The sequence below is a fragment of the Mandrillus leucophaeus genome, unplaced genomic scaffold, assembly GCF_000951045.1.
Source record: "Mandrillus leucophaeus isolate KB7577 unplaced genomic scaffold, Mleu.le_1.0 Scaffold105, whole genome shotgun sequence".
Classification (NCBI taxonomy): Eukaryota; Metazoa; Chordata; class Mammalia; order Primates; family Cercopithecidae; genus Mandrillus; species Mandrillus leucophaeus.
Window position 1 is genome coordinate 2,072,845 of NW_012098654.1, and position 26,146 is coordinate 2,098,990.

The 26,146-nt window shown below is 54.6% G+C and overlaps 1 protein-coding gene across 1 annotated transcript in view; it reads left to right on the forward strand.

Annotated features, from left to right (window-relative positions):
* Positions 1 to 26,146, forward strand: part of CAMTA1 (calmodulin binding transcription activator 1) — a 1,080,371-nt gene that overhangs the window by 726,312 nt on the left and 327,913 nt on the right. Inside the window, exon 8 of the mRNA XM_011981621.1 lies at positions 9,810 to 9,881. Coding sequence (XP_011837011.1) covers positions 9,810 to 9,881 — 72 coding nt within the window. The remainder of the gene's footprint in view (positions 1 to 9,809; positions 9,882 to 26,146) is intronic.

Genomic DNA, 26,146 nt, shown 5'->3' on the forward strand with positions numbered 1-26,146 from the left:
GGGGGTGGCGGGTCACCAGCTTTTTGAGGTTTGCTGCCCTTCCTGGTTTCTATCTGCTCTTCAATCGCCTCCATCTCGAAGGAGCCAAACTTCATGGCCAGACTGGGCCACCTGGTCCCCTGTGTCCCTCCAGGGTGTGCACCAGGGCTTCTGACAAGGGAGATGGGGTTGAACTCCTTTAAGCTTTGCTGACCAGGGGACTGGAGTTCCAATTCTAGCTTTGTCGTGCCCCTGTGACCTCTGCCAAGGAAGGCATTGATGCCTCTGAGCCGCAGTTCCCACATCTGCAGAGAGGGATTCATACTACTCTTCCTTCCAGGAGGGTGGTGACGTCCCTGGGAGGGCTACCCTTCCTCATCCTCCTGGGTCCACTATGGCAGAAAGAGTGACTTAACATTGTGGAAGGACAGAACCAGCCAGAATGCCAAGCCAAGGGGCGGCCACTCTCCCAGGGAGCCCGGGAGAATGCATTTCGGGGAGCCTTCCCACCCCTGCCCAGAGGAGTCCCCCAAGAAAGTACAGTGTTAAGGGGCTGTTTTCAGGGGAGCCTCTGGTCCCACTGGGGGAGCCTGGGCCTGAGCTGTGGCCGGCACCTGCCTTCGTAACCTGAAGGCATCAGGGTTTGGGGATCCAGGCCGGCCCTGTTGCTGTCTGGCCTCAGTCCCCCAGTGTGGGAGGGCCACAAGCTGCTTTGGGAGACAGCATTGCAGACTGTCTTAGGAAAGAGGCTGGGCTAGAGCCCTGGTCAATGATGATCTAATATTCCAAATCTCTGCTGTGACCCAAACCTGGAGGCTGAATCAGACTGCAATCCATTTAGCTCAAACTCGTTTTAAAGCAATTCACTATTTAACAAGTTCTGAGGCACCGTGCTTTTGCAGGCAATATGTGAATTGAATCATTTGGTCTAATCTTAGATTAATACAAACCAACTCCTTCAGTGAGGACAGTCTTGGGAGCAGCTCCGGGACTTCATCTCATTGTCTTGGACGAAGGCGGGTCCCAAAGAAGACCTGACTATCAGCCAATGGCATGGGTGTCTGAGCAAGGACCAGGGGGTGGTGTGCTGGGGAGGAAGGAGCAAGGTCTTTGGGGTCAGATGATGCTTGTTTGAATCTTGCCTATTCCTAGCCGTGTGACCCTAGACAAACTGCTGAGCCTGTCTAGGCTCTGGTCTTCCCCACAGATGCCTCTGTGCAAGACAGTTGTGCAACTAGAGAACTAGGGCAAGAGGAATCCATGTCATCCTCTCCTTGCCCCATGCAGGATCTTGCCAAGGCCTCCCAGGATCTACATCTGCATTCAGGGTGCCCTGGGGAGCAACAGGGCTGCTTGGTCCTCCTCCTGTGCCTTGCTGTACCTTCTGCTCATTGGGGAGCTCAGGAAAGTGCTGGAAGGTTTTCACTCCCACCTGCTCTTTGAGGAACACCAACTTCTTCCTGACATCTAGGCTTTGACAGGAAAGGAACCACATTTTTACCCCGTTCTGTGAGCCCCACAGCCCTGCCGTTGGACATCAGCATAGCACACTCAGGCCCTGCTTCTGCTCCCAGATCTGCCCTCCAGGCTGCAGGCCCCTGCTCAGGTTCACCCTACCCCACTGACAGTCCTGGGCTTGCAGTCTAGGTAGGTCAAAGTCCCTGGTGTTGTCACCCTAAATCTGGAAGAGAGAGACTTTCCTGCCTCTTGGGTCACAGTCAGAAGAAGGGGACTCTGCCTGCCATATGAAGTCAGCCCGACTGTAGTGGGAGAGAAACAGCGCAGGGAAGGCATTCAGAGAGGAGAAATGGAGACGTGAGATGGTGGGTGGGTCAGAGCCAAAGTTCTAGTCCTGAGTCTGCACTTGAGCTGTCAGTTCTCAGAGCAACCCTGAGTCCGTCCCGGAAATCTGCTTCAATGCAGAGTCTGGACCAGTGGAGAAGGGCAGCACCATAAAATCACAGGGCCTTTGCTTCAAAGACAAGGCCATCTGCCAGCCGCTCATGGTGGGTCCCCTGGGGGAGATTCTGCAGAACTGTGTGTGGAGTCACGCACTCAGCCCTTGCAGCTTCACCCTGCATGCAGGACGCAGATGAGAGAGCCGGGGAGGGACCCGCCATCCTCACCTGTAGCGGCCCCCCTGCTTTGCATCCCTTTTGTCCACCTGGCCAGGCCTTTTCCACCTGTTGTCCACCTGGCCAATTCCCTCTCACCCTTTTTGGCTCAGCACAAATGTCACTTCCTCTTAGGTGACTTTGCTCACCTTCGGAATGAAAAGGGGACACTTCATCCTCTGGGCTGCTCCTGCCCCCTCGGTACTCTGCGCTTAGCAACGGGGCTGTTCGATTTGGTCTTGTGTGTTTGCCTGGCATGTACATGCTGTCTTTCTCTCCTCCACGAGACTGGGGGAGGCTGGAGGACAAGAGCTCAAGGCGGGCACAGAGCAGACAGCAGTGAAAAGTTACTCACATGGGATCTGGTCCCACACGTTCCTTGGATGCCTGAGCTACGGCCCGGCCGGCCCAGGATGCCCCGCTCTGGAGGCTGTGACTGCCCTCCCTCTCCCCCGAGGTCCCGGTTCTGCATCTCACCTGCTCCTGTCCCCTCATTGCTTGAGGATAGCATTAAACCCTCATCTTCTAGGTGGATTTTCCCTTCCCTTCTATGAGCTGTTTTTCTTCCATCAGCTTTATACCCCAGACACATTTTAAAAACTATTCATCTTTGTCATGGGTGCATCAGATACAAGCGAGAGAGATAAACCAAGCACCAAAAAAATCTATGTTTGCTCTGATTGCCTTTGTGTAGACAGCCACTTCCCCAGCGGCAGAGAGATGGGCCCAGTGGAGCCTCCGGGGCCAGCCACAGGGGCTGTGGGGGTGTGGAGGCCACCACAGCCAGCCTAACGGTGCTCTCTGACCCCTCCCAGTGGCCTGGCTGCTAGGACTGGGGCAGGGCTGTTTGCAGAGGAGGTAGCAGAGGGACCGTCGTGAAAGAGGATTATAGATGGAGATTTGCTCATAAACACCTTTGTCTGCGGCCCCGTGGGTATTATCCTTGCATTAGAGAAGGTTTTAGGGAAGAGAGGGGAGGCGAGCTGAGGAACAAGCTTTTCCATCACAGGCACAGAGGGCTCTGGGGAATCTTCACTGGCTGATTCAGGCCTGCCTAGGTAGAACAGCAGGTGCCAACCTTCAAGCATGCTGACTTCCCAAGTCCTCATCCCTTGAAGCCCTGACTCCCCCAGATCATGGCCCCTGGGGTCCCAAGCTCCAAGTGTCTCTGCCAAACATCTCTGAACTGGATCCTAACCCATGTTCTCTAGTGTGGGAGCATCGGTAGAACTTTCTGCCATCGTGGAACGTTCTGTGCTGTCCAGTGTGGTAGCCCTCAGCCACATGTGGCTGTTGAGCACTTGAAACATGGCTTCTGCAACTGAGGAACTGAGGCTTTGATTCAATTTAATTTTACTTCATTTAAATTTGAATTCGAACAGCCGCAGCGACTAGTGGCTGCCAAGTAAGATAGCCCAGCTTTAACGACACCTGTTGAGCAACGCCAAGGATGTCTTTTCCAGCAACCCGTGAAATTAGATGCTGGCCTCACACTTTCCCAGAATGGGAGGTCGACAGCAAGCCCCTGGCCTCTGGGGCTCTCCTGCCTCCTTGTGGGAGGTGGACCCAAGAAAACAGCAAAAAGGGGGCTACGCCAGAAAAGGTCTTCATGGCAGGCCAACTAGAAGTTCTAGGGTCATTTTGCTCCTCCAGGGGAAAAGGGCCATGCATGCTCATACTCAGGACCAGAAAACAAACATCCCAAATGAAGTGCAATTGGGAAGACATTTTCCAGCTTACCTTGTGTCTGTAACATATGCAGTCCATGATCTCCTGTACGCCTGGGCCACGCTCCCCTTCCCTGCCCTGCTGAAGGGCGCACAGGAAATCACACACACTGAGCGCCTGCTATGCGAACGTCACTAGCCGTGATTTAAAATTGGGAATTTTTTAAAGGACGATATAATCCACACTTGTCCCAACCTGACAGGTCAGAGGTCAGCAAGCAATGCTCCATAGGCCAAATCCGGCCCACTACCTATTTTTATTTATTTATTTTTATTTATTTTATTTTAATTTATTTTATTTTATTTTATTTTATTTTGTTTTATTTTATTTTATTTTGTTTTATTTTATTTTATTTTTTGAGACAGAGTTTCACTCTTGTTGCCCAGGCTGGAGTGCAATGGTGTGATCTCGGCTCACCACAACCTCCGCCTCCTGGGTTCAAGCAATTCTCCTGCCTCAGCCTCCCAAGTAACTGGTATTTTTATTTTTTACTTTTTGAGATGGAGTCTCACTCTGTTGCCCAGGCTGGAGTGCAGTGGCATAATCTTGACTCACTGCAACCTCCATCTCCCAGGTTCAAGCAATTCTTCTGCCTCAGCCTCCTGAGTAGCTGAGACTACAGGCACACGCCACCGTGCCGGCTAATTTTGGTAATTTTGGTAAAGATGGGGTTTTGCCATGTTGGCCAGGCTGGTCTCGAACTCCTGACCTCAGGTGATTGGCCTCCCAAAGTACTGGGATTACAGGCGTGAGCCACCATGTCTGGCCTAACTACCTATTTTTGAACAGCTGTGAGGTAAGAATAGTTTTTACATGTTTTTAAATTGTTGAAAAATAGCCAAAAGAATACTCATGACGCTTGAAAGTCATCTACATTCAGATTTCTGTGTCCGTGGTAGTTTGATTGGGATGCATCCCCACCCCATTCCGCCTGCCGCTCCTCCCCTGCCCTGACACGGACCTAGTAACCCCCGAGGCCACCCAGCTCTCAAAGTCGGACACATCTGCTATCTGGCTCTTAGCAGGAAGTCCCCCAGCCCCCAGGATGGGTGAGGCAAGGATGCAGAGGTGAAAAGTGAAATGACCCGAGGCAGAGTCCACATCCTCCCTCCGCCCGTATACCCACTGCCTCGCTCTGATGGGTGTTCCCAGGGTCTGCTGCTAGGCCACTGGGTCAGGGGCTCCTGGAGGGGTCCTGAGCTGGACTCGGGCTGAGTGGGGTCTGCGGAGGCAGCGCTGGGGGGCTGTCCTGGCGAGCGGCACCGCGTGCAGCAGAGCCTGTAGGTGGGCACGTAAGGCCTCCTGGGGCCAGGGAGTTCACGTGAGCAGGGACATGAGGAGGGCTGCCCTGTGGCCCACTGTGACCTTCAGGCCCTATCAGCTTCCCGGCGCTCTATGCCCTGAGCACGCTCTGCTCAGGACGCCTTGGGTAGGTTGCTGAGTCCTCTGCGGCTTCCCCCAGTCTGGGCATGAGGTGGAAGGAAAGGGATGGAGGGTGTGTGTGTGTCAGACATAGAGACAGGAACAGGCAAGGGAAACAGAGACAGGGAGAGACAGAGAAAGATGGAGAGAGATAGCAGGAGAGACAGAGACAGATACAGAAACAGAGAGAGAAAGACGGGGAGAGACAGAGATGGGGGAAATGGGAGAGAGAGGACGAGACAGTTGTAGAGATGGAGAGAGAGAGAAAGACTGAGAAAGAGAGCAAGAGACAGGGAGAGACAGAGAGAGAAAGAGGATGAGACAGATACAGAGATAGAGAAAGATAGAGACAGAAAAAGAGACAGAGACAAAGGGACAGAGACAGAGAGAGACAGGTACAGAGATAGGAAGAGAGAATCAGATGGTGCTGGGGGTTGCGGGGGTTGGGTGGGAATGTGCTGCATCAGACGAGGCCGTAGAGAGCTGTTCGGGAAGGGAGGTGCCCACCACATCCCAACCTGTAAGCGAGGTGCTTCCTTCTTGGGCCACTAAAGCCATCGCTGTCCAGCCTTCAGAACTCTTTGGTGCGGGGCCCTCACCGCGTTTGAGGCCGCTCTGCGGCCGTGCTCCCTTCATAAACGCCACTTTCTGTTTTGAGGCATTGACTTTGAGCTGAAGGGAGCTCTTGTTTGCTGTTGGTTCCCCCTGTAATTTCATCTTTACTTTTTTATTTAAAAAAAAAAAAAAAAAGCAAGCCCTATAGTGTCATAAAAGCAATTTTGAATATTTACGAAAAAATTTTTCCTTGCTCAACTGCCATGTTAAGGGGAAGCTGCCAGGCCTTAATTCCCCAACATAACTGATTCAAAGGTTGCTTTCATCTGAAGGCTGACGTCCTCCCAGGTTTCCTATAAATACCTAGTTGCTTCCTTTCTCTCCCTTTTTGTGTATACACAAAAACAAGGGAACCCATGGCACGCACTCCCTCACACTCCCACACGCGTGTGCACCTCACACTTATGCAGATTTATCCACGAGCCCCGGAATGTGACTCCCCCTAGTGAAAAGCTCAACTGGGGAAACCCCAGAGGACCCTGAGAGCCTGGTCAAAAAGCGCCAGGAATTTGTACAACACAAATCACTACAGACAAACTTGATTACTTTTCTGATTAGTGGGTAAAAGGAATGGATTCGCCACGGAATGGCCTCATGGAATATTGTGCAATTAATCCCCAGTTGACTTGGTAATGACCTTGTCATATGGCCTGGAATCTGGTGAAAAGACTGCAAAGTGAGGGTGGTGGTGGCAGCAAGAGCCTGGGGTCAGGGCTGCACCGTGGGTGGTTTGGGCCAAGGGGTGAAGGGAAGGGGAGGGGGAATCTCCTGTGCTTCACCAGCTGCTTTTCCTGCCGCTATGCTTCCCTCAGCAAACCCTGCTCATCCTTAAAGATTTTGCAACCTCCTCTGATGTCCCCTTCCGGTGACAGTCACTGATGAGGGTGCATACGCACGGGGAGTCCAAGGAGCGTCCTAAGGGTTCCGTTGTTGCATAAGCTCTCAGCCCACACAGCCACTTGAGAGAAAGGATTAAATTGTACCCGTGGTACAGCCTGGCAGGACAAGGATTCTCGGAGCCCAGGTCACACATCTCCCACCCCAGGTAGGCTCCACCTCTTGGCAAGGTTCCACCCCGGCTCACCAGGAGGAGATTGCTGTGAGATACTTTCCCCAGTTGGACAGCAAACCACGACTCCACACAAGTCAGCTTTCCTTGCAACTGAAGCTTAACCCTTTAAGCCCTCAATGAGAGCCATTTTTCACAGTTGTTTTCTAGTGTGTATGAGAAGTCCTTAGTGTTCAGGGTGCCACGGGCAAAACTTAAACATTGACTGTCCAGGAGTCCTTTCCTGGGTCCTATGTCCTGGAGCTGCCAGTGGGAAGAACTGGGATATCTTTATTCAAAAAGCCTGAGGCCCCGTGCCCTCAGAAGCCCCCATTCTGAGAAGGCAGATGGGAAAATTAACCAAATAACTAACCATGGGGGTGGCCCAGTGTGCTGAGCCAGGCAACATGGAAGGGGTCCCATTGCCCGCGGGTTCCTGAGTCCCTGGGGCTCTTTGTGTAGCGTTTTTCTTTCCTCCTCTGGTACTGTTTGACATGATCCTTGCCTATCAGGGATCCACCTCCAGCCGTACTTCCTATCCCTCCCGCCATCCGGGGACCACGCTTCTCGTCCAAGGAGACCGAGGCATGGGATTGCCACAGTGGTTAGAGGAGTATCTGAGTAACTGGGTTCTGGAGTGAGGCTCCGAGGGTTCCTCTGATTCAAATGCATGAGCCTTGATGTAGAAACGGCAGCGTTTCTTTACTCTTAACTTCATTTTGCTTGTCGGATGGTTCTGGGGCAGTTGTGGGTAGACCAGGTTGTCAGCAGAGAGGTGTTAGGAGGCTTCGGGGTAAAGCGGGCCTGGGCCTTCCTCTTCTTTTGTACGTTCACCGAGGAAACACAGTTGGTGTTTGGGAAATGCTCACCTCTGAGTGTGGGGTTCAGAGATGCAGAAGCCCAGTCCAGGCAGACAGGCAGGCAATCGAAGGGGAAGTGATGGTGAAAATCAACCACCATCTTTTCAAGTCCAAGAGAAAGTAGCGGACAGGGAACAAGACAGGTGAAGAGGGCGAGTCATTGCAGAGTCTAGAGAGGAACAGAGTGGGGAAACAGCAGATGGAAACCTCTTATTTCAAAGGGTTGAGAGGAACATCCCTCAGCCGTTGATATCTCCCTCCATTTGGCTCATCGCATGAGTCAAAGTAATGAACCTGCCTGTGAGAACATGCAAATTCCAAAGGAAAGGAGCTGATGAATGTCACAGGTGTGTTGCTTGTTCATTGCAACCAAACACTTACAATAAAGGTCCAGACATGTGTCTCCTTTGGCAAGGAGTGAGTTATCAAACAACCAAAACAATGAAAACAAAACACCGTGTCTTGAAAACCAGAAAAGTCAAGAAAGAATATTGCTTTCTTAATAATAAATACATTTCATGGGGAAGAATTGCAAGGGAATCGTTTAAATTAATTTCCGCTTTGTTTGTTTGGTTTATACAGGGCTTAAGTCCCAGCTGACAGTGATCTGTAAAAGTTCTAACATATTGAAATCTGATTTTCTTGCAGCCAGAATCCCATAGTCCAAAATGATTTCTCTTTCAACTCTGCTAATCAGACAGGCAGGGCTCCAGTGGACTCCTAGTTCAACCAAATTGCACTCGGTCTTTTTGGGGGTGTAAATAATAGCTGGTGAAAGCTTTAAATGCGGAACTGGTAGCATTTCTCTGGAGAGCTGGTTCAAGGGTGTGGGGGACAACAGTGAGATTAAAATGAGCAAGGAGAGGTGGGGGAGGCCTTTTCCCACCTAGTGGATGTCCTGTGTGGCTCTGAGGAACCTTAATCCCCTCTATGCCCCACCCCTGCTGGAGCAGATGCAGTGGGAAGCCAGGGGAACTCTGAAGCTGATGGAAGGGAGATCATTCCAGTCTGGAATCAGAGGCACAAAAAGAAAACTTTGCCCCTGGCTTTGGAGGCCCCCATCACTGGGTGCCATGAGACTTCCCTCTCCAAATTGATGACCTGCTCAAGGCTGGGCCCCTCCCTCTCACTCAGACCCTCCAGCTGGTTTGCAAGAGGGACCTGATCAGTGGTTCTCCTTAGGCCCCTTTCTCTACCTCACCAGCAAGCCTGGCCCCCAGTGCCCAGCTCTGCACACACAGGCAGAGCCAGAGAATCAGAGCAGGGCGGCCTTCCTCACCAACATGCCAGCCCCGATGACCTCACCCACCCATCAACTCTGCTCACCTGGCTCTAGGTGATGGGCCCCCGAGAGCTATCCCAACCCACAGTCTGCCCTTCCTGACCTTGACTTTCCACCCACCTTCTCCAACCTGACTCTGGCTGTTTTCCAAAACCAAATCCATCTGCAAAAGATTCAGGATTACTTAACAAATATATGAATAAACAGGCAGAATCAACAAGCAGGGATGCACAAGAGGCCCCACAAGCTCTAGAGGCCCATCCTGGGAAGTGCCACCCCACCCTGTCCCCCCGGTTGGGCTCATACCAGCCAGGGCCCCCTGGCCAGGAAAGGTCTGCAGCATGTATGTTTCAATGAATTCTGTAACCATCAGCCCTTCCCTGTACCCCAAAGGGTCTTAACCTAGGCTCTAGGAATAACTCCAAGTAAATCCAAGCCCCTAAAATTACAGGAAAATGCATATGTAGGTACATTTCCCTGGTCCTTGGCTGTCCTGGGTTCTCAATGCCTCTGTGGCCCCCAGAGGGTAAGGCCCCAGCTGCCCATCAAGTCTGCCGGCTGGCATGTCCCCACAGGGCTTCGTAGGTGCTGTCCCAGAGCCTTAGTGTTAGAGCTGGAGCCAGACACAGAGGTGCCCTCGGTCTCCCTGGGCCGCTGCTGGGCGGCTGTGGCCCCTTCTTGCTCCTTCTCTGTTGCGCCGTCTTCCTTCCTTCCTTCCTTCCCTCTTTCCAACTGAATTCTCGTTTTTCCTCTCTCCCTAGTGCTTGTACGGCTGCTATGTCCATTCCTCCATCATCCCCACCTTCCACCGGAGGTGCTACTGGCTCCTTCAGGTAGGTGGCTGGGACTGGATTCTTCTTCCGTCACCGGTGCTCGGGAAGGGTCTGTGGAGGGCACTGAGGGTGCGGGGCTCCGCATGCGACATGGTTTCGGGCTGAGAGCCCTGGTGAGCTTGCCTAGGGAGACTTCGGCTGTTGTGGCTCTGAGGCCAGCTCGGTGGCTGGGCTGGTGTTGTCAGGTGTCAGGAAGGGGAGAAGGCCTGGTGGCAGGGGTAGCTCTCACCCACCGATGGGAAATAAACCTAGGTGCTTCCAGCTGCCAAGGCGCCTCAGTGTTCTTTTGATGAGGACAAGAAAGAAGGCCGAGTATCCTACCCTGAAATGCCTGTTGACTGAAAGCTGTAAATTCATTTTCTCTCGTGGGTTAGTTACAAGGCACGTGTGGAAAACAGGCTGCCGGAGGTTGCCAGGTGCAGTTGGATTGATTGGGATAGCTGTGGGGAAAGGAGGAAGGCACTCCGTAATCGATTTGTGATGTCTGCCGTGGCAGGGATGGAACAGGTCGTGGCTGGGCATGCTGGCCATTTCTGTGGGAGAGTGGCCTGGTGCCCAGATCTCTGTCCATGGTGTCTGTGCACAGTGTTGCTGAGCCAGGGGCGGGTAGCTGCGGGAGGCCCACCTGGCCTCTTGCCCTCTGGGGGTCGTCTGCCAGCTGTCTTGCCTGCCATGTGGGCGGGAAGGTCTGAAGGATCCATGCAGTCGGACTAGACATAGGTCCTTTTCAAAATGCATCCTCTGATTTGCAGCTGTTCTTGGTAGAACCCATTCCCCATGGCCTGCCTCTGTCACCCCAAGTTCTCACTGTTGCCTCTACCCAGGAGTTGCTGCCTGAGGCCTTTCCCACCATGGTTCTACTTTCTGTTGTTCAAGACAGCAAACCCCTGGGCCTTGATGGTTGGTTTAAGGAGCTCTCTGACCCGGCAGGGGTGTCGTTGGAGGGGCCTGGCAGCTGGGGAAGCAAGTTGCCCAACGCTATGACACAAGCTCAGGGAGAAAAGAGTCACACATGCCATGGAGTGCAGAGAGGCTGATGGTCCCGGGAGAGCTGGTCTGGAAGGTACCCACAGGGCCGGAGTCATCTCGAGGTGGAGGCCGGGGCTCAGCCTAGACAAGGCTCTCTATCCATTGGCTCTGCCCAGCCCCAGCCTCCAAACCCTTTCCGTTCTCCCTCAGTTCCCAGAAATAGCTGTCTGTGGTTCAGCAAGTTCAGTAGCCAATGATGCCCGAGACCGTCCAGGGATGTGCTGATTTGCAGAGGCTGCTTCCTGATACCTTACCCTGTCATCAGTTTCCCTGGCTCTGCCTCCCTTGGAGGCTGACGTGCTAGCACCTGCTTTTCTAACTGCTCAGACCTGTGTCCTTGACAAGGGGAGTTGTCACATGGTCATGGGATGAGGCTTTCGGGGTCTTGTTACTAGGAATTGATCCCAAGGTGTTCCACCCCTTGGCAGAGGGTCTTCTCCTGTACCCGATGAAGGGTGGGGTTCCACCCGAGGCCAGGGTTCTGGCGGTTGAGTCAGAGTCATAGCCCGTCCCTGAGTCCCCAGGGACAAACTCTGGCTTCCCAAGAAACACCGTTTATCCAGTGCAGCCTGCAGCCCTGTTCACTCCTTCCTGGGCCTGCAGCCCCATGAGTCTGGTTTCTGCCCTTTTCCTTTTTTTTGGTTTCATGCCCCCTGGTCAGAACACCTCTTCAGCCATTGCCCTCCTATCGGGGCAGCCCCTGGAAGCTGGCATCCTGCCAGCAGCCCAGCCACCCGCTCCTCCAGGCCTTTTCTCCTGCGCCCACGCCGCCGCCTGCCTCCCCTCATTCCATCATGCTCTTGTGGCTTTTTAATTCCACTAAATTTACTTTCCTGGAATCAGACACCATTGGGCAGCCACGAGGTCTGAGCTGTTGACTTCCCAAGCTCCGTTCTGCTCATTCCGGGCCCCTCCTAGATTCAGCTGCTCCTGCTCCTCTCCTCGGGCCAGGCGAGGAGAGGGATCCTGCTCTCTGCCCCAGCCCTCCGTCACTGGTGCTCCTGTGTCCCAGCCTCCATATGCTGGAGATATACCTGGACTGATTCATGGGTGTCTGGTTTGTTACCTCCCAGCTGGTGGGGAAGCCGGAGTCTCCCCAAAGGCCGGGATGACAGGACCAGGCTTCTTCATGGCCGAGCTGGGGCCTCTTCATCTTCTCTACCTGAGCCCGGGGGAGCCATCCCTCCCCGTCCCTCTCCTCTGTGTCCTCCAGCATCAGACTTATTTCTGTGATCAGATCACAAAGAGGGAGTGAACACAGGTGTGGGGGCTCCTGCTCCCCGGGTCTGTGCGGGGCAGGAGGAGGTTAAGGAGCTAAGGCCAAAGCAATGAGCACAACGCACGTCCTGCTCGGAGCCCAGAGCCAATGCGGCAGCCGGTGCCGCTCAGGGCAATTTGTTCTGGTGCTAATTACACCACCAGGATAATGACGGCGTGGCCAGGCTTAATTTCTCTGATGTTAAATAGGAAAGAAGCCATGAGATACTGGCTCAGATGGAAATTGGCTCAAGTTTGTCTCTGACACCAATTACCAAGAAAAAGGATTAGGTGGGGTCCAAGGTGTCAGGACAGCGCCCATGGTGGGAGCTGAGGAAGGAGGCTGCTCAGATGCCAGCCCCGAGCCAGCCTGGTCCTCTGAATGCAGGAGGCACTAGGAAAGGGAGTGATGGGCTGACTATGCTCTCTCAGTCCCCTGCAGGGGGTGAGCCTTCTAGAAAGGTAAGGGCATTGGAGGAAGGAGGGAGGGAGGAAGGGAAGGAAGAGGTGCTTCTGGAAAAAGGAGACTTTCTCCAAGGAACAGCACCCACTGCCCCACCTTTGTAGCCTCAGTTCAGTGGCTGCCTCCTGCCAGCCCACCGCGAACTCACTCCTGCCCTCTGAGATGCTCCAGCTGATGTTACCCAAGGCCACTTCGCACTTAGTGGGCATGTCTGCCTACGTTGGCCTGGGTTTTCCTCTCCAACTAGTTAATTCCCCGAGGGAGACACATGCGTTCCTGTCTCCCCTGAGTGCCCAGCACAGAGCCACAGCCACCGCAGGGCAGGAGCCAGCATTTGGGAGAGCCATGTTCTGCTGTGGTGATCTGTGCACCCCGGAGCAGGAATGGGCAGGCCTCGCAGACTCGGGGCCTGGCGCTCAGGGTTGGTGCCAAGACTTACAGAGGAGGGCCCGAGTTGACTTGGCACGTAAGCTTCTGAGTAGCTGGGCTTTCAGGAAAGGGTGCTAACCTCTCTGTTTGTGTCTGTCTGTCTTTCAGGCTCTCTGTCTCTTTCTGCCTTTCTGTTTGTCCTGTTCTCCCTCCCTCCCCATCTCTTCATTGCTGACAAATATTCTATTGGGCTATGAGCAAGGAGACAGGCAGGAAGCCTCTCACAGGCAGGGCACTAAAGCCCGTTTGGCCCACAGATGCATGAAACCATTGGCATGACCAGCGGGCACCATGTGAGGTCACCAGGACAGCTGGGGAGGGACCAGATGACCTGAGCTCAGTCCACTCCAGCTGGGCAGGGCCAGAGCCATGACCTGGAGGAGGCCATCTCTTCCCCTCTGCTGGTGGCACACATCCTCAGCATTGCTGGGGGCTCTGTGTGTCACAGCTGACAGGGTCTTCAGGCTCCCCTGAGCCCGCCCAGTGCATTTTCTAGAAGGGTCTCTGAGACCCAGCGAGAGCAGGGCCAGGCCCAGGTCACCCAGCAGGCAGGGGAGGAGCGGGCAGTGCTCCGTTCTCCTGATGCCTTGGCCTCTGCCCCTACTGCCTGATGTGGGTATCACTGCAGCCACTGGGCCCTGAGCCTCGTGAGGTGGAGGTGGCATGAAGGGGTGAGCCAGACAGAGCAGTCCCTCCTGTTTGGGATTTTCTGATGGTTTCGAGGGGTAGGCAGCAGAGGTTCAGGGCCCCCTGACCTCCTGTGTGCCCCTTTCTCCAGGTCCTCCACCTTCCATCCTTCTCTGCATTCTCTGCCTGCCCCCTCAGGGGACCAGGCCCCCATTCCAGGCCAGACTTCCCTGCAGAATCTGTATGGCTCATTTGGAAACTATTTCTGATTCTAATGAGTGTTTTTCTTTGTGCCCTTGTCCTCTAAAATGCTTAATGACTGCTTTCCGAGCTCCAGTGAAGTGGGGGTGTGTCCCCGCATGGCTGCCATTGCCAGGCCGGGCTGTTTGGCTGCCAAGCCCAGCTTGCTTGGGTGGAGGCAGCGGGGGGTCCTTCCTGGCCCACGCTGGCAGCACAGACCAAGCCTGTGGGGGCAAGAGCACGGTTTCAGGGAGACGGGGAACCTGGGGCCTTGGAGACCACAGGACAGGGTGGCAGTGCAGGCCGGGGCTCCCAAATCACTGGAACAGGAAGATGTTTGGGCCTGAGTTCTAGGAGTTGAGCTCCTTGGGGGGACCCTGGATTCGGAGTCTGAGGAGCTGGATTCCAGCTCTGCCTGGACCTCCCTGAGCACCAGTAGCAGTGACCATGCCGCCGGCCGCCTCTGGTGCTGGCTCCTGGCTGGCAGTGAGCCTCCACCGCACACCGCACTTCACCTCGGAGGAAACAGGCTCCAGAAGCTCCACAGTTGCTCAGTCAATAGGGGGCAATCATCGCTGCCCTCCGCTGCCTCCTGTGGGGGCACCACCGTCACCCCTGTTTATAGATGAGGCATTTGAGAATCAGAGAGATTGGGCACCTTGTCATAGATCACGGAAGTGGCCAAAAAGTGGGACAGCTGCTGGACCCTCAGCCTGGACGCTCTCTGCTTGCTGCCCCCGCATGAGCCTCTGCCAGCCCTGGGTCCCCCTAGAAGTAGTGGATGCAGGGCACAGGGGTGCCATCACCCCCTAGAGCAGGCACCATGAGACTAAGCACCACAGGCATTGTGGCCAGAACAGAGCCCACCCACGGCAGCCTCTGTGGCTGGTGCTGCTGAGTGGGGACTCAGGGCGGGGACAGTGCCAGTTCACCATGGGGTTCACTCCAGGCTGTCCTGGCCCCAAAGGGCCCCCATGTCCAGGAGCGAAGGTGCCTTTACCTGGAACTCACCACCCCCCAGGAGAGGAATAAGATACCTTCTCGATGGGGCTGCCTCCAGGTGGGATCCAGGCTTCCCCACGAGGCCTGGGACTCCGAAACCAGGTTCACAGGGGAGAGCTGAAGCCCCAGATCCCCAGATCAGTGGGTATTCCATCCCCAGCGTGGTCAGCTTCTTGTCCACCCTCCGGCTGAAAGCAGGGTTTCCTAGGGTGGTTCCCAGAGAGGGGAGGAGGGCAAGACTGCAGCGAGAGGCCCTGGGGGAGACACCCCGTTTCCACTCCTGCCCCAGGCCATCTGCCCTCCATGGGAGCCCTGCAGAGTCAGCCAGAACATGGATCTCTCCAGCCAGAGCAGGTCCCATTGGCGTCCTCAGCCCTTTGGCCCATAGGAGAAACAGCTAGGGCTGGGCAGCTCCGTGGCAGAGGGGCCAGCAGTCCTAGAGCCCAGGCTTGGGGCTCTCCCAAGGAGGAGGAGGAGGGCAAGTGGCCTCTTCAGGCTGCTACAGCCTCTGGAGTTCCATATTCAGGCCCCAGAGAAGCTACTTCTGCTCCTTGTTCTGGAGACCTTGCAGCCAACAGCCGTTTCAGCCTCTGCCCCAGACACAGGCCCTGTAGGCCTCAGCCCAGAGCCCAGGCGTGCCCCCAGGGAGTCCTCCCTTCCTGCTGCAGCCCTCAAGAGGGGCCGTGGGGCCCCTCACTGCTGAAGAATCCTTTTAGAGGGACAGGCCCTGCAGGTCCCTGAGGGCAACTGAGTCCCAGGCACCCCCAGCCAGCAGAGAGCAGGCCGTGAGCCCTCCTGGCCTGGCTCCAGGGACCGTGGCATCTCATGGTGGGTCTGAGATGAGCCCAGCTCCACACTGGGGCATTAGTGTATATTTCTCTCCACTGACATCAGAACCTGGCTGTGGAATGCAATGGGCCCTCTGAGTTGACTGCCTCTGGTTCCCCAAAAAGGGTCCTCAGAATGTGTCTCTTCCCGGAGCACCAAAGCGTGCTGCTGTGTCAGGTCTAGGCATCCTGCAGGGTCCCTGAACACCAGCTCCTGCCCGCTGCAAGCACACAGCAGGCTGCCCTTCCGGGGCCTCTGGGTGAGTGGATGGGCGCCATCAGCCCTCTGTGTGGGGTAGGGTTTAGACCCATCAAATAGTGGGGTTAGGATCACCCAAAGAAGCACTTATTAGCTGTGTGACACTGGGCAGTTTGTCTAATTTCTCTGAGTCTCAGTTAGCTCGTCCATAAAATGGAGCCAACAGCAAAGCAGCAGCTATTAGCTGTGTGACTCTGGGCAGTCTATCTAATTTCTCTGAGTCTCAGTTTGCTCATCCATAAAATGGAGCCAGCAGCAGCACGGACTACAGAGGCTGTTGAGGGAGTGAAGTCTGCATTGATGCTGTGCATTTAAAATGTCACCTAGTTCCTGGCACAGGGCACGCATCCCACGGATGACAGCTTGGTGCTGCTAGCACCAGGTAGACCTGTAAGCTGATATCCTGAATCCTGGAGAAAGCATCTGTGACATCCCTACCCCATCCCTAGCATCCCACCTCTGCTTTCTCTCTCCCAGCGGGCTTGAGCTAGGCTCAGCCAGTCCCTTCCAAAGCATGAGCCAGGCAGGAGCCCTACTGGTACAGGCAACCTCTCCACCCTTCATACCAACATCTTCTGCAGCCCGGACAGAGAAGGGAGCCAAGGCTATACCATGGTGGTGCTGTCATTGCAATAAATGTCCCTCAGCCACCCAACAGACTTGATGTCTATTTGGAGAATGAACAGCATTTTGGCAACCCAAGTGCCTCCCCAAAAGTGCAGCCCCTCCGCACCTCCCCACAGGACCATGCCCTGTAGCCCTCGGGAAGGACTGCCCTGGTGGTGAGCTCGGTCATGGAAGGGACTGCAGGCCAAGTGGGACACCCGGAAGAGCATGGCCGTGCTCGCCCCTTAGCCCGTGGCCTCCTGCTGGTGGTGGGGACCTCTCCACTCGGGTGAGCTGGGCTCTTCTCCAGCAGGCCATCTCTAGGATGCACAGACTAGCTTAAGAGTACATCGTTTCTTTCTTTCTTTTTCTTTCTTCTTTTTAAAAAATCTTTCTTAAAATGGAGAATATTATAGCTTCATAAAAAATACCTGAGCTTTTTGCTCAGTAACCATTTTTATGTTTCATCAGGGTGAAATAGAAGTGGCTGGGAAATAAAGCCTGATGGAACTGGCTCTGTACCTGGGGCTTCCACCGCCACCCGTTGCTGGGACAGGGCTCCAGGCTCCCACCAAATGAGGCTTGGCTGGGGGGAGATGAGAGCAACAGGAGGCATTGTTGTCAGGCTGACACTCTGCCCCAAAGAGGACATTTGGACCCATGTGCTTCAAGGAAAGGAAGCAAGTTGCTTCCTGAGGCGTCCAGGCCTCCACACCTGGGGTCAGCAGGGAGGAGAAGGTGCCCCAGGCCTGCCAGACCGTCTGTGCACCATCCCACAGCCCAGTCCTGGTATCTTTGGTCTTATAAACACCATGTGTTACCCTCAGCCACCAAGAGTGGGGATGTGGCTGATGCTGACGTCCCCCTACACATGCTCACCACCGTGCGTGGCTCAGGAGACCGCAGCTCTGGCCGTGGGTGACGTCCCCCTACACATGCTCACCACCGTGCGTGGCTCAGGAGACCGCAGCCCTGGCCGTGGGTGACGTCCCCCTACACATGCTCACCACCGTGCGTGGCTCAGGAGACCGCAGCTCTGGCCGTGGGTGACGTCCCCCTACACATGCTCACTACCGTGCGTGGCTCAGGAGACCGCAGCCCTGGCCGTGGGTGACGTCCCCCTACACATGCTCACCACCGTGCGTGGCTCAGGAGACCGCAGCCCTGGCCGTGGGTGACAACCATTGAGCGCTTGATCAGGAACTACAGGGCTTGGCTTTTGGTTCTCACAGCTACCCTGGGAAGGAAAGGGCTGGGATGAGTTCGGGAAGGAAAGGGCTGGGGTGAGTTCGTCCCAGTGTTTCACAGAAGAAGAAACTGAGGGTCAGGATGAGAATAAGGGGCTCCAGAAGACACAGGGTAGGCAGGGCCCTGGTCCAGGCACTTTAAACCAACATGGTCCCTGTCCTGGGGGAGCTCCCAGGCCACAGCGGCCACAGGCCCAAGGGGCACACGTGCGCAGTGAACAGAGATGAGAAGGAAGAGCAGCGTCCCGAGCCTGGATGTGCTGGCTTCACAGGGGCCAGTCCCAATGCCAAGAAGGGCGAAAGAGAGGTTGACCGACCCTGACATAAACCCCGAGATTCCCCTGACCTGGCCCTGGGCATCCCTGTGAGGCTGGAGTCTGATGGGGCCTTTCTTCCACAGCCTTGGCTGCCACAGCTGAGCTGACCATAGGCACGCTCCAGAGCGCGTGGGCCTCGGCAGAGGACACTGAGCCAGCCCACTCCATTCCAAGGGGTAGCTGGAACTCGGCAGCAGAGACAGGAGTGGCCAAGCCCTGACATTTGGGGTGGATCCCTGCATGGACAGCAGGTGGAGGACCATGTGGCTTCAAAGCCATTTCTGACCCTAGCCTAGTCAGTGGTCCCTAAACCTGGTCAAGACGGTGAATCCAGAGAAGGAGACACAGAATAGGCCGGGTGGTCAGGGGAGGCTTCCTGGAGGAGGTGAGCCCAAAGTGGAAGGATGGAGGGGAGGGGGAGTTTCCATGCCCTCTGACATGAGGCAAGCATGGGTCACAGTGCTAAGTGCCCAGTGAGACTAACAAGACCACTTGAGGGATCCCAGTTCCCATGAGCCAGTTCCACATACCTCACTCGGCACAGGGCTGTCTGGGAAGAGGCCCTCAGGACAGGTGTCCCAGCACCAGCACCAGCCAGGTGATCTGGAGGGGAGCATGGGGAAGGGCCTGGACTCCTCCTGTCTCTTTGCTGGGCTCAGAAGAGAGCAGGACAGGAAAAGCCTCACCAGACCAGGGCATGCAGGTTCAGCGTGGCTGGCAAGCTTCCCCCAGCTGACAGTGACAGCAGTGGCCATCCTCATCCTGTCATCAGGAGCAATAACAATAGTCATCAAAGGCTGTGGGCAAGCGCTTGGCCTGCCTGTGAGGCCAGCATTTAGTCACTGTCAATATGTGGAAAGGAGGCTGGGTCTGTGCTTCACGTCGGGCCTCTGCAGCCCTCGCCATGCAGAGGGAAGGCTGGCCGAAGACTCAGTACCAGCTCCCTTCACGGAGCCTGCAGGAAAGACAAGAACCCAGCAGACACTTGTGCCATTAGATGATTAGGAGAAGGGCAAGGGGGTGTGAGGGAGGCCAGGACTCCAGCGGTGCCCTAGGTAGGAGGAAACCCTGGCGGGAGTGACCATGGTGACACTGAGAAACTCACTCAGTCCGGAAGCTGCAGGGCAGGGATAGAAACCCAGCCCTGGTGTTAGAAGCCGCCTCGAAAGCTTCGTCTGGACTAGTAAACGGCAAAGCCCTCCCGCAGCTGGGGAGGGGCGGGTTTTGGAAAAGAGAGCTGAGGATGAAAGGTTGCGTCAGCCAGAGGGTTCCTGAGCTGCCTCCTGGGTCTGGCTTCATTCTAGCTGGCAGCTTCCACATCTTTCTCCATTTAATGTCCCTTGAATAACGTGATGAGGAGATAAGGTAGACACTGGGAATTTACGGTGCTATGCAAAAAATTGCTCAATTCCATTAAGATTTCAGGACCCTTGCCAAGGCTGCACGGCAGAGTGGATGGTATTTCCTGCTCAGACATCTTTGCTTGATTGCAATTTACGATGCCAAGGCCACTGCTGTACCCACCTGAAGCCTCCAAAAAATACGACAGGGCTCCCAAAACAGCCATTATCCTCTCTGAGGAAAGTCACTGGGCATTTTCTAGATGATTCCCTCTTCCTGATTCCTTCCTTCACCCCTCCCCACGTCTGGGGACTGGGCGACAGGAGGACATCCAGTCGGCTTTCTCAGAGGTCCCCTTGCAGGCCCCCCTGCTCACCCTTCACCTTGCAGACTGCAGTGGCCAACGTCTGCTATGCGGCCAGAGCCCTCTGGGGAGGTGGCACCCTCTGCTCCCGCCATGTGGACAGGTGGGTACTGAGTACAGGGGAGACCTCGGGGCATCAGGAGAGTTCCTCCTGGCCACCTACGTGGGAGCACCAGAGCCAAAGGTTTTGAGTCCATCTCCACCCTTATGAGCCAAGTGACTGTGGCCAATTGAATCAACTTCTTTGAACCTTATTTCCTTTTTGGTAAAATAAAATAAAATGCCTCCCTCCTGAGCTGAATGGGAGAATGAATTGAGCTAAGACACACAGAGGTCTTTTGGACTCGGCAGCCCCCTGGGAAGTGGTGGCTGTTGTCACCCCACCGTTTCCAGCAGCTTTTACTCTAGGGGATTGGGCGGGTGGGAGTAGCAGTGGTCGGGGAAGGGGGTCCCCTGAGAAGGTCCTATCCTGTCCACCTTGCAAACGGCAAAACGCTAGGCTTGTGAGACGCAACTGTGTGATTAGGAACAGAACTCATTTGTTCCGCAGCCTCAGGCGGGAATCTGGTGTCTGGTTGAGTGAGATGGAAGCTCCGCCTTCTGGCAGTTGTCTCCTGCATGCCACCCTCCCCAAACCCCTCTGCTCCACACCACCCACTGTGACTGCCACCAGGACCTCTCCTGGCCTGGCCTGCCAACGCTTCTCTGTCCCTCAGCCCTTAGGGACTGGGCTGCCCAGGCTTGACTGGGAGAAAGGAAGGATGAAGCTGCCGGAGCCGCAGTTCCTTAGAGATGGAAATTATTAATTAGTCTTATTATCCAGAACTTGTCAGTCTCTTAATCCTTCCGTCGGCAGAGGGGTTTGTGCCTCCACGGCGTGTGCTGTCAGCTTAGCTAAACAATCGCTTTTCATATACAGCCAGAACAATGGGCAACGCAGTTTGGTTACTATCTTTATTTATCAAGCCAAACAATTCCTGCCCCCCTCTAAAAACATCCTTCAAAGATGCGGAGAATGCAGAAGCTGCTTAATTTCCCTTCTAGATGGCTTATAATATGGGGCTTTTGTTTAATTATCCTTTTCATGTAATCTTCAGCTGACATTGTGTCCTTAATATTCTAATCTCCTTTGGAGCAAAAGGGAGACTGTAGTTTCCAAAGCAAAAGACAAAACTTTGCCTCAAGGAATCACTTTCTCTTTTGCCTCTGAAGTGATTCAAAGGGCAAAGAGTGAAATCCAGACGTAGTGGCACAGAATGTAGTGGAAAACGTGGGCCGTGGGTGACCCGTTCTGTGTGTGGACGTCAGCAGCTTTCTGGGCCTCCAGCCGCGCCCAGCTGGTGACGTTGGTCTGCGTGGGTGTGTCAGAGACTCTAGCTCAACAGGGAAGTCCCATGACTTGGTGTCATCACCACTTTTAGCACCATTAATATTTCAGTGGCTCTCGGGCTGCAGGTTCTGTATTCCCACGGGAGACACACCACCTGCTTCAGACTCCTGGCAAATGGTTTTGGCTAGACAGGTGTACACAGGTTGCCCAGGTACCCGCAGGTACACACAGCTGTACACAGGCGTCACTGCTCCGCAAGCCTCCCTCTCAGTTCTCCTGCCTTCCTGCTGGAGTCGGGATCTGGGAGGGCCTGAAGGAGGCTTCTAGGCATCCCTATCGCCACCCCAAAATGGGCAGGACGTCCTGGGTGATTTTCTGCTCTTTTTCTAGACATGCCAGGGTCCCCCTAGGTGATGGGGAATATTAACAGAGCTGTCCTCTCACTCCACCTGGCCGCTGGGAGAAGGCAGCCATGAGCCCAGGGTGTCTTCCCCAGGCCTCATTGGGTTGCCATGTGAGATGTGCTGGTGCCGGCGAGCCTCCTGCCCAGCCCAGCCCAGCCTAGCCCAGCCCAGCTCAGCCCAGCCCAGCTCAGCCCTGCTTAGCCCAGCTCAGCAGGCATCCCAAGCCTGAAGGCCCTGGAACCTAGGCCACCTCCCAGCATGCCAAGCCATCCTGCCTCATGTCTTTCTTTGCTGTCCCTGCAATTCTGCCTCTCTACCTTGTCCCTTAACTGCTTCTGCCAGAGCAGCCCCACCAGCTGACAGCCACCGAACTCATGTAGCCACGTGCTCCTGTGCGTTCAGCTTCTTCGGCTCAGTGTTCTGCCTCCCGCAGAAGATGTATGTGTGTGCATGTGTGTGAATATGTGTATGAGTGTATGTCAGTGTGTATGAGTGCACAAGTGTGTATGCATGTGAATGTGTGTACATGTGTGAATGTGTGTGTATGAGTGTGAGTGCATGTGTATGTCCGTGTGTGAGTCCGTATGAGTGTGTGAATGCGTGTGTCCGTGTGTGTGCATATATGTGTGACGGCATGTGTGCTTGTGTGTGTGTGCTTGAGTGCATGTGTGTGCATGTATGTGTGTGAGTGCATGTGTCCGTGTGTGTATGCATGTGAGTGCGTGTGTGCTTGTGTGTGAGTGTATGTGCATGTGTTGAGTACGTGAGTACATGTCCGTGTGTGTGTGTGTGCTTGTGTGTGAGTGCATGCATGTGCATGCGTGTGAGCACGTGTGTGAGTGCATGTGTGCATGTGTGAGTGCATGTGTGTAAGTGCATGTGTGTGTGAGTGCATGTGTCTGTGTGCATGTGTGTGTGCTTGTGTGTGCCTGTGTGTGTTCCTTGTGTATGTGTGTGAGTGCATGTGTATGTGCATGTGAGTGCAAGTGTGTGCGTGTGAGTGCATGTGTGTGCGCTTGTGTGTGCGTGCATGTGTGTGAGTGCATGTGTGTGCGTGTGAGTGCATGTGTGTATGAGTGCATTTGTAAGTGTATGTGTGTATGAGTGCATGTATGTGTGCATGTGTGTGTTTTTGCATGTGTTTGAGTGCCTGCATGTGCATATATGAGAGTGTGTGTGTGTGTGTGTGTGTGTGTGTGAGAGAGAGAGAGAGAGATGTCCTCGCCCCTAGGTCCCGTCTCTTCCTCTCCTCCCCCTGCTCCTTCCAGCTTTCCTTCTCCTCCAGGCCCTGATGAGGCTCTTGAAGAGGTCACTAATGACCTCTGCCTTGCTATACCGGAAGGTCACTGTGCCATCCTCATGTTTCCTGGCCTCCCAGCGGCACCCCTTCAGGCGGCTATTCCCTCCTTATGAATGCTCCCTGCTGCCGAGACCTCCCCGGCTGTCTCCCTCCTGCCTGTTCTTTGCAGTCCCTCTTGCTCAGCCTCCTGATGCTGGACTATCCCTGAGCTGCTGAAGCCTTCTTTTCTCTGTCTACACTTTCTCCTGGGATCATCTCATCCAGCCCCATGGCCCCAGTGCCAACTGTATGCTAGTGACTCCCACGTTCGTATCTGCCCCCTCCCTCACTGCTGTGCACCAGACTTTACACCCAACTCAACATCCCCTCTTAATGCAGAATCTGCATCTCCAACTTCTCATGGCTAGAGCAGGACCCATGATGGTTTCCTCCCCGAGCTGCTCTTCCTCCTGCCTTAGAGCAACAATGGCTCTCCATCCATGCAGAGGCTCAAGTCAGCCCTCCATTATGCCTCTCTTTCCCTCACTGCCTCTTTCCTGCTCAAAAATATGTCCTGAACCCACCTCCTTCTCTCCCTGTCTTCTGCTTCCCAACCCTAAGCCATGGCTCCCTCCTACCCAGAGCTGGAGTCCCTCCTTCTTAGCTTGTGCTGCACTCTCCACAAAGCAGTGGGGGCACCCATTTAAATCTCAAATCAGATCACATCACCCTCATGCTTCAGGCAGTTCAAGAAGTCCCCACAGCACTTAATGTCCAAAACCTTACCGTGACCTCTGAAGACCTGTACCCTTGACCTTGGTCTTCCTCTCCCTGCTCACTCTCCAGCCATACTGGCTTCTTTCTCTCCTCAAAGAATCGGGTCCTTTCCTGCCTCAGGACCTTTGCACGTGCTCCTCCCTCTGCCTGGAGGCTGCCCTGGACCTTCCATGGTTGACATTAAGATTCAGGTCTCATTTCAACTTTCAACTCTGCATCAAAGCCCTCTTGACACTCCATCTAATGTTCCCTCACTCTCTGGCAAGCCCCTCTGTTCCCCGCTCCCCGGCATTTTATGATGAAATGTTTATGATATACAGAAAATTGAGAGAATTGTACACACACCCATACACCTGCCACCCAGATTCTACTGTTAACATTTGACCATATCGTTTGATCACTTATGTGTTCCACCTATCCAGCAATTTTTCAAGTATTTCAAAGTAAGCAGCTGCCACAGCACACCTCCCCCAAGTCTTTCAAGGTGCAAAGGATTAACCAAAGTTCAATATTTGCATACAGTTCTCTTTTTTGCTTTTGAAGTAGAGTTTATACACGGTGAAACCATTGAATGCATACATGTTAAGTGCACTAGTTGATGAGTTTCGATCGATGCATGTGTCAGTCATACCCCAAGCCCACATCAAGATTTGGAACATCACCATCATCCCAGAAAGCACCCACATGTCCCTCTGCAGTCAGTCCCCACTGCACTCCCAGAGGTCACCACTGTTCTGATTTCTTCACTATAGGTTCTCTTTTTCTGTTCTAGAACTTCGTAGAACTGGAATCCTGTGGTATATGCGCTCGGGTATATAGTCGGCTTCTTTCACTCCACGTCGTGTTTTGCCATCCATCATGTTGCTGCTGCCCCACTGTGCTATTTATGCCTTGTCTATCCCCCCAAGCCCAGCCCCATCCTTCAAATATAAGCTCCATAGGGTCAGGAGCATTATCTGTTTTGTTCACTGCTACATTTGGAGTGCCTGGAGCCACGCCTGGCACATAAGTACTTGTTTATTGGATAGATGTGAATGGCATCCACCCACTCAGGACCAGGCTTCCTGAGGGCAGGGCCAGGTCACTACTTCCTGGAGTTTCTCCCAGGCTCTCCCACGGCTGCCCCTAGGTCCAGCTGTGCCCCCACGAGCGCAAGCGCCAGCACTCGGTAAAGACCCCCGAATGGATGCGCTCTCCCCGCGGTGTGTCCCCACCCACCGCCTCCTCCTGAAGAGGGAGAAGGCGTGCTCTTTAGAGATGCAGTTTAAACTGGCTGTAGCGTGGGCAGAACTGAAGCATCAGACAGTCTTTGGAATGCCCAGAAAGGGTGACCCTGGGGACCCGAGGCATGAGAATTCTCTGTGAGTTTAGCTTGGAGGATTGAGAAGGAAATTCAGGGCAGAAATGTTTGTTGATCCTGAACTGCTAAAATATTTCTTAGTTTGGAGACCAAGTTCTCAGAGAAACACTGTCGGTTCCAAAGAAATGAGCTCCCATGGGGTCTCATTTTGCCCTCTCTGTGCCCTCAGTTTCTCTGCAGGCGACCCCTGTGGAAAGTTCCCAGCTCAGGTCCCTCATGCAGGGGCTCTGGCAACACCTCCTCTCAGGCAGAGTGATGAGAGCTGTAAATGTGCCCAGGCCCCACCCCATGTCGTCCCAGGGTGAGCCTGGAGCCGGTGCCAGCCAACTGGGGCCACCTGCACAGCCTGAGAGGGCTGCAGAGCTCCAGGCAGGAGGCCGAGCCACCCCGTCTGCATCAAATATGTCTCAGCCTCTCTCAGGAAGCTGGACCCCGGCAGCCCGAGGTCAGCGGGGAATCCTCCCGCCCCCTGCAGGATCAGGACATATTTGAGAGCAGGAAAGAGGCGTTGAGGGAAAGAGAGGCATGAAGGAGGGCTGCATGGATGGAGATCTGTCATTGCAGTCAGACTGGGGGAAGAGAGCTCAGGGAGGAAATCAGGAGTCCTGCTTCAGCCACGAGAAGTTTAAGATGCAAATTCTGCATTAAGAAGGGATGTTGAGTTGGATCTAACATCTGGCGCAGAGCAGCCCATGGCAGCTACAAGAAGCCACCACAGCCACAGACTGCAGCCTGGGAACCTGGGCCGGAGGGAGACCCTCAGCTCGGGGAGCTCTTCTCCCCACTCCGAGGAAGGGCAGAGACAAGGAATGCAGCCCTCTCAGATCGCAGCCAAAGCCACTGGGAAGAAGCAATTCCCTTCCTCTCCCGGGGTGAACTGTAAAAGCCTCTGGGCAGGGGGACCAGCTGGGAACCAGAGCAGGGGCTGGAGGATTCCCCCTTGACCTCAGGCTACTGGGGCTCAGCGTCCTGGAGGCTGAGAGCTGGCGTCTTGCTGACCCCAGGACAGGGCAGTAGCCTGGGGCGGGGAGGGATTTGCAGAGAGAATCTCACCCCACGCTAGGGAGGGAAACCTCACCTTTCTGCAGCCTCCTGCTGACTGGAGGT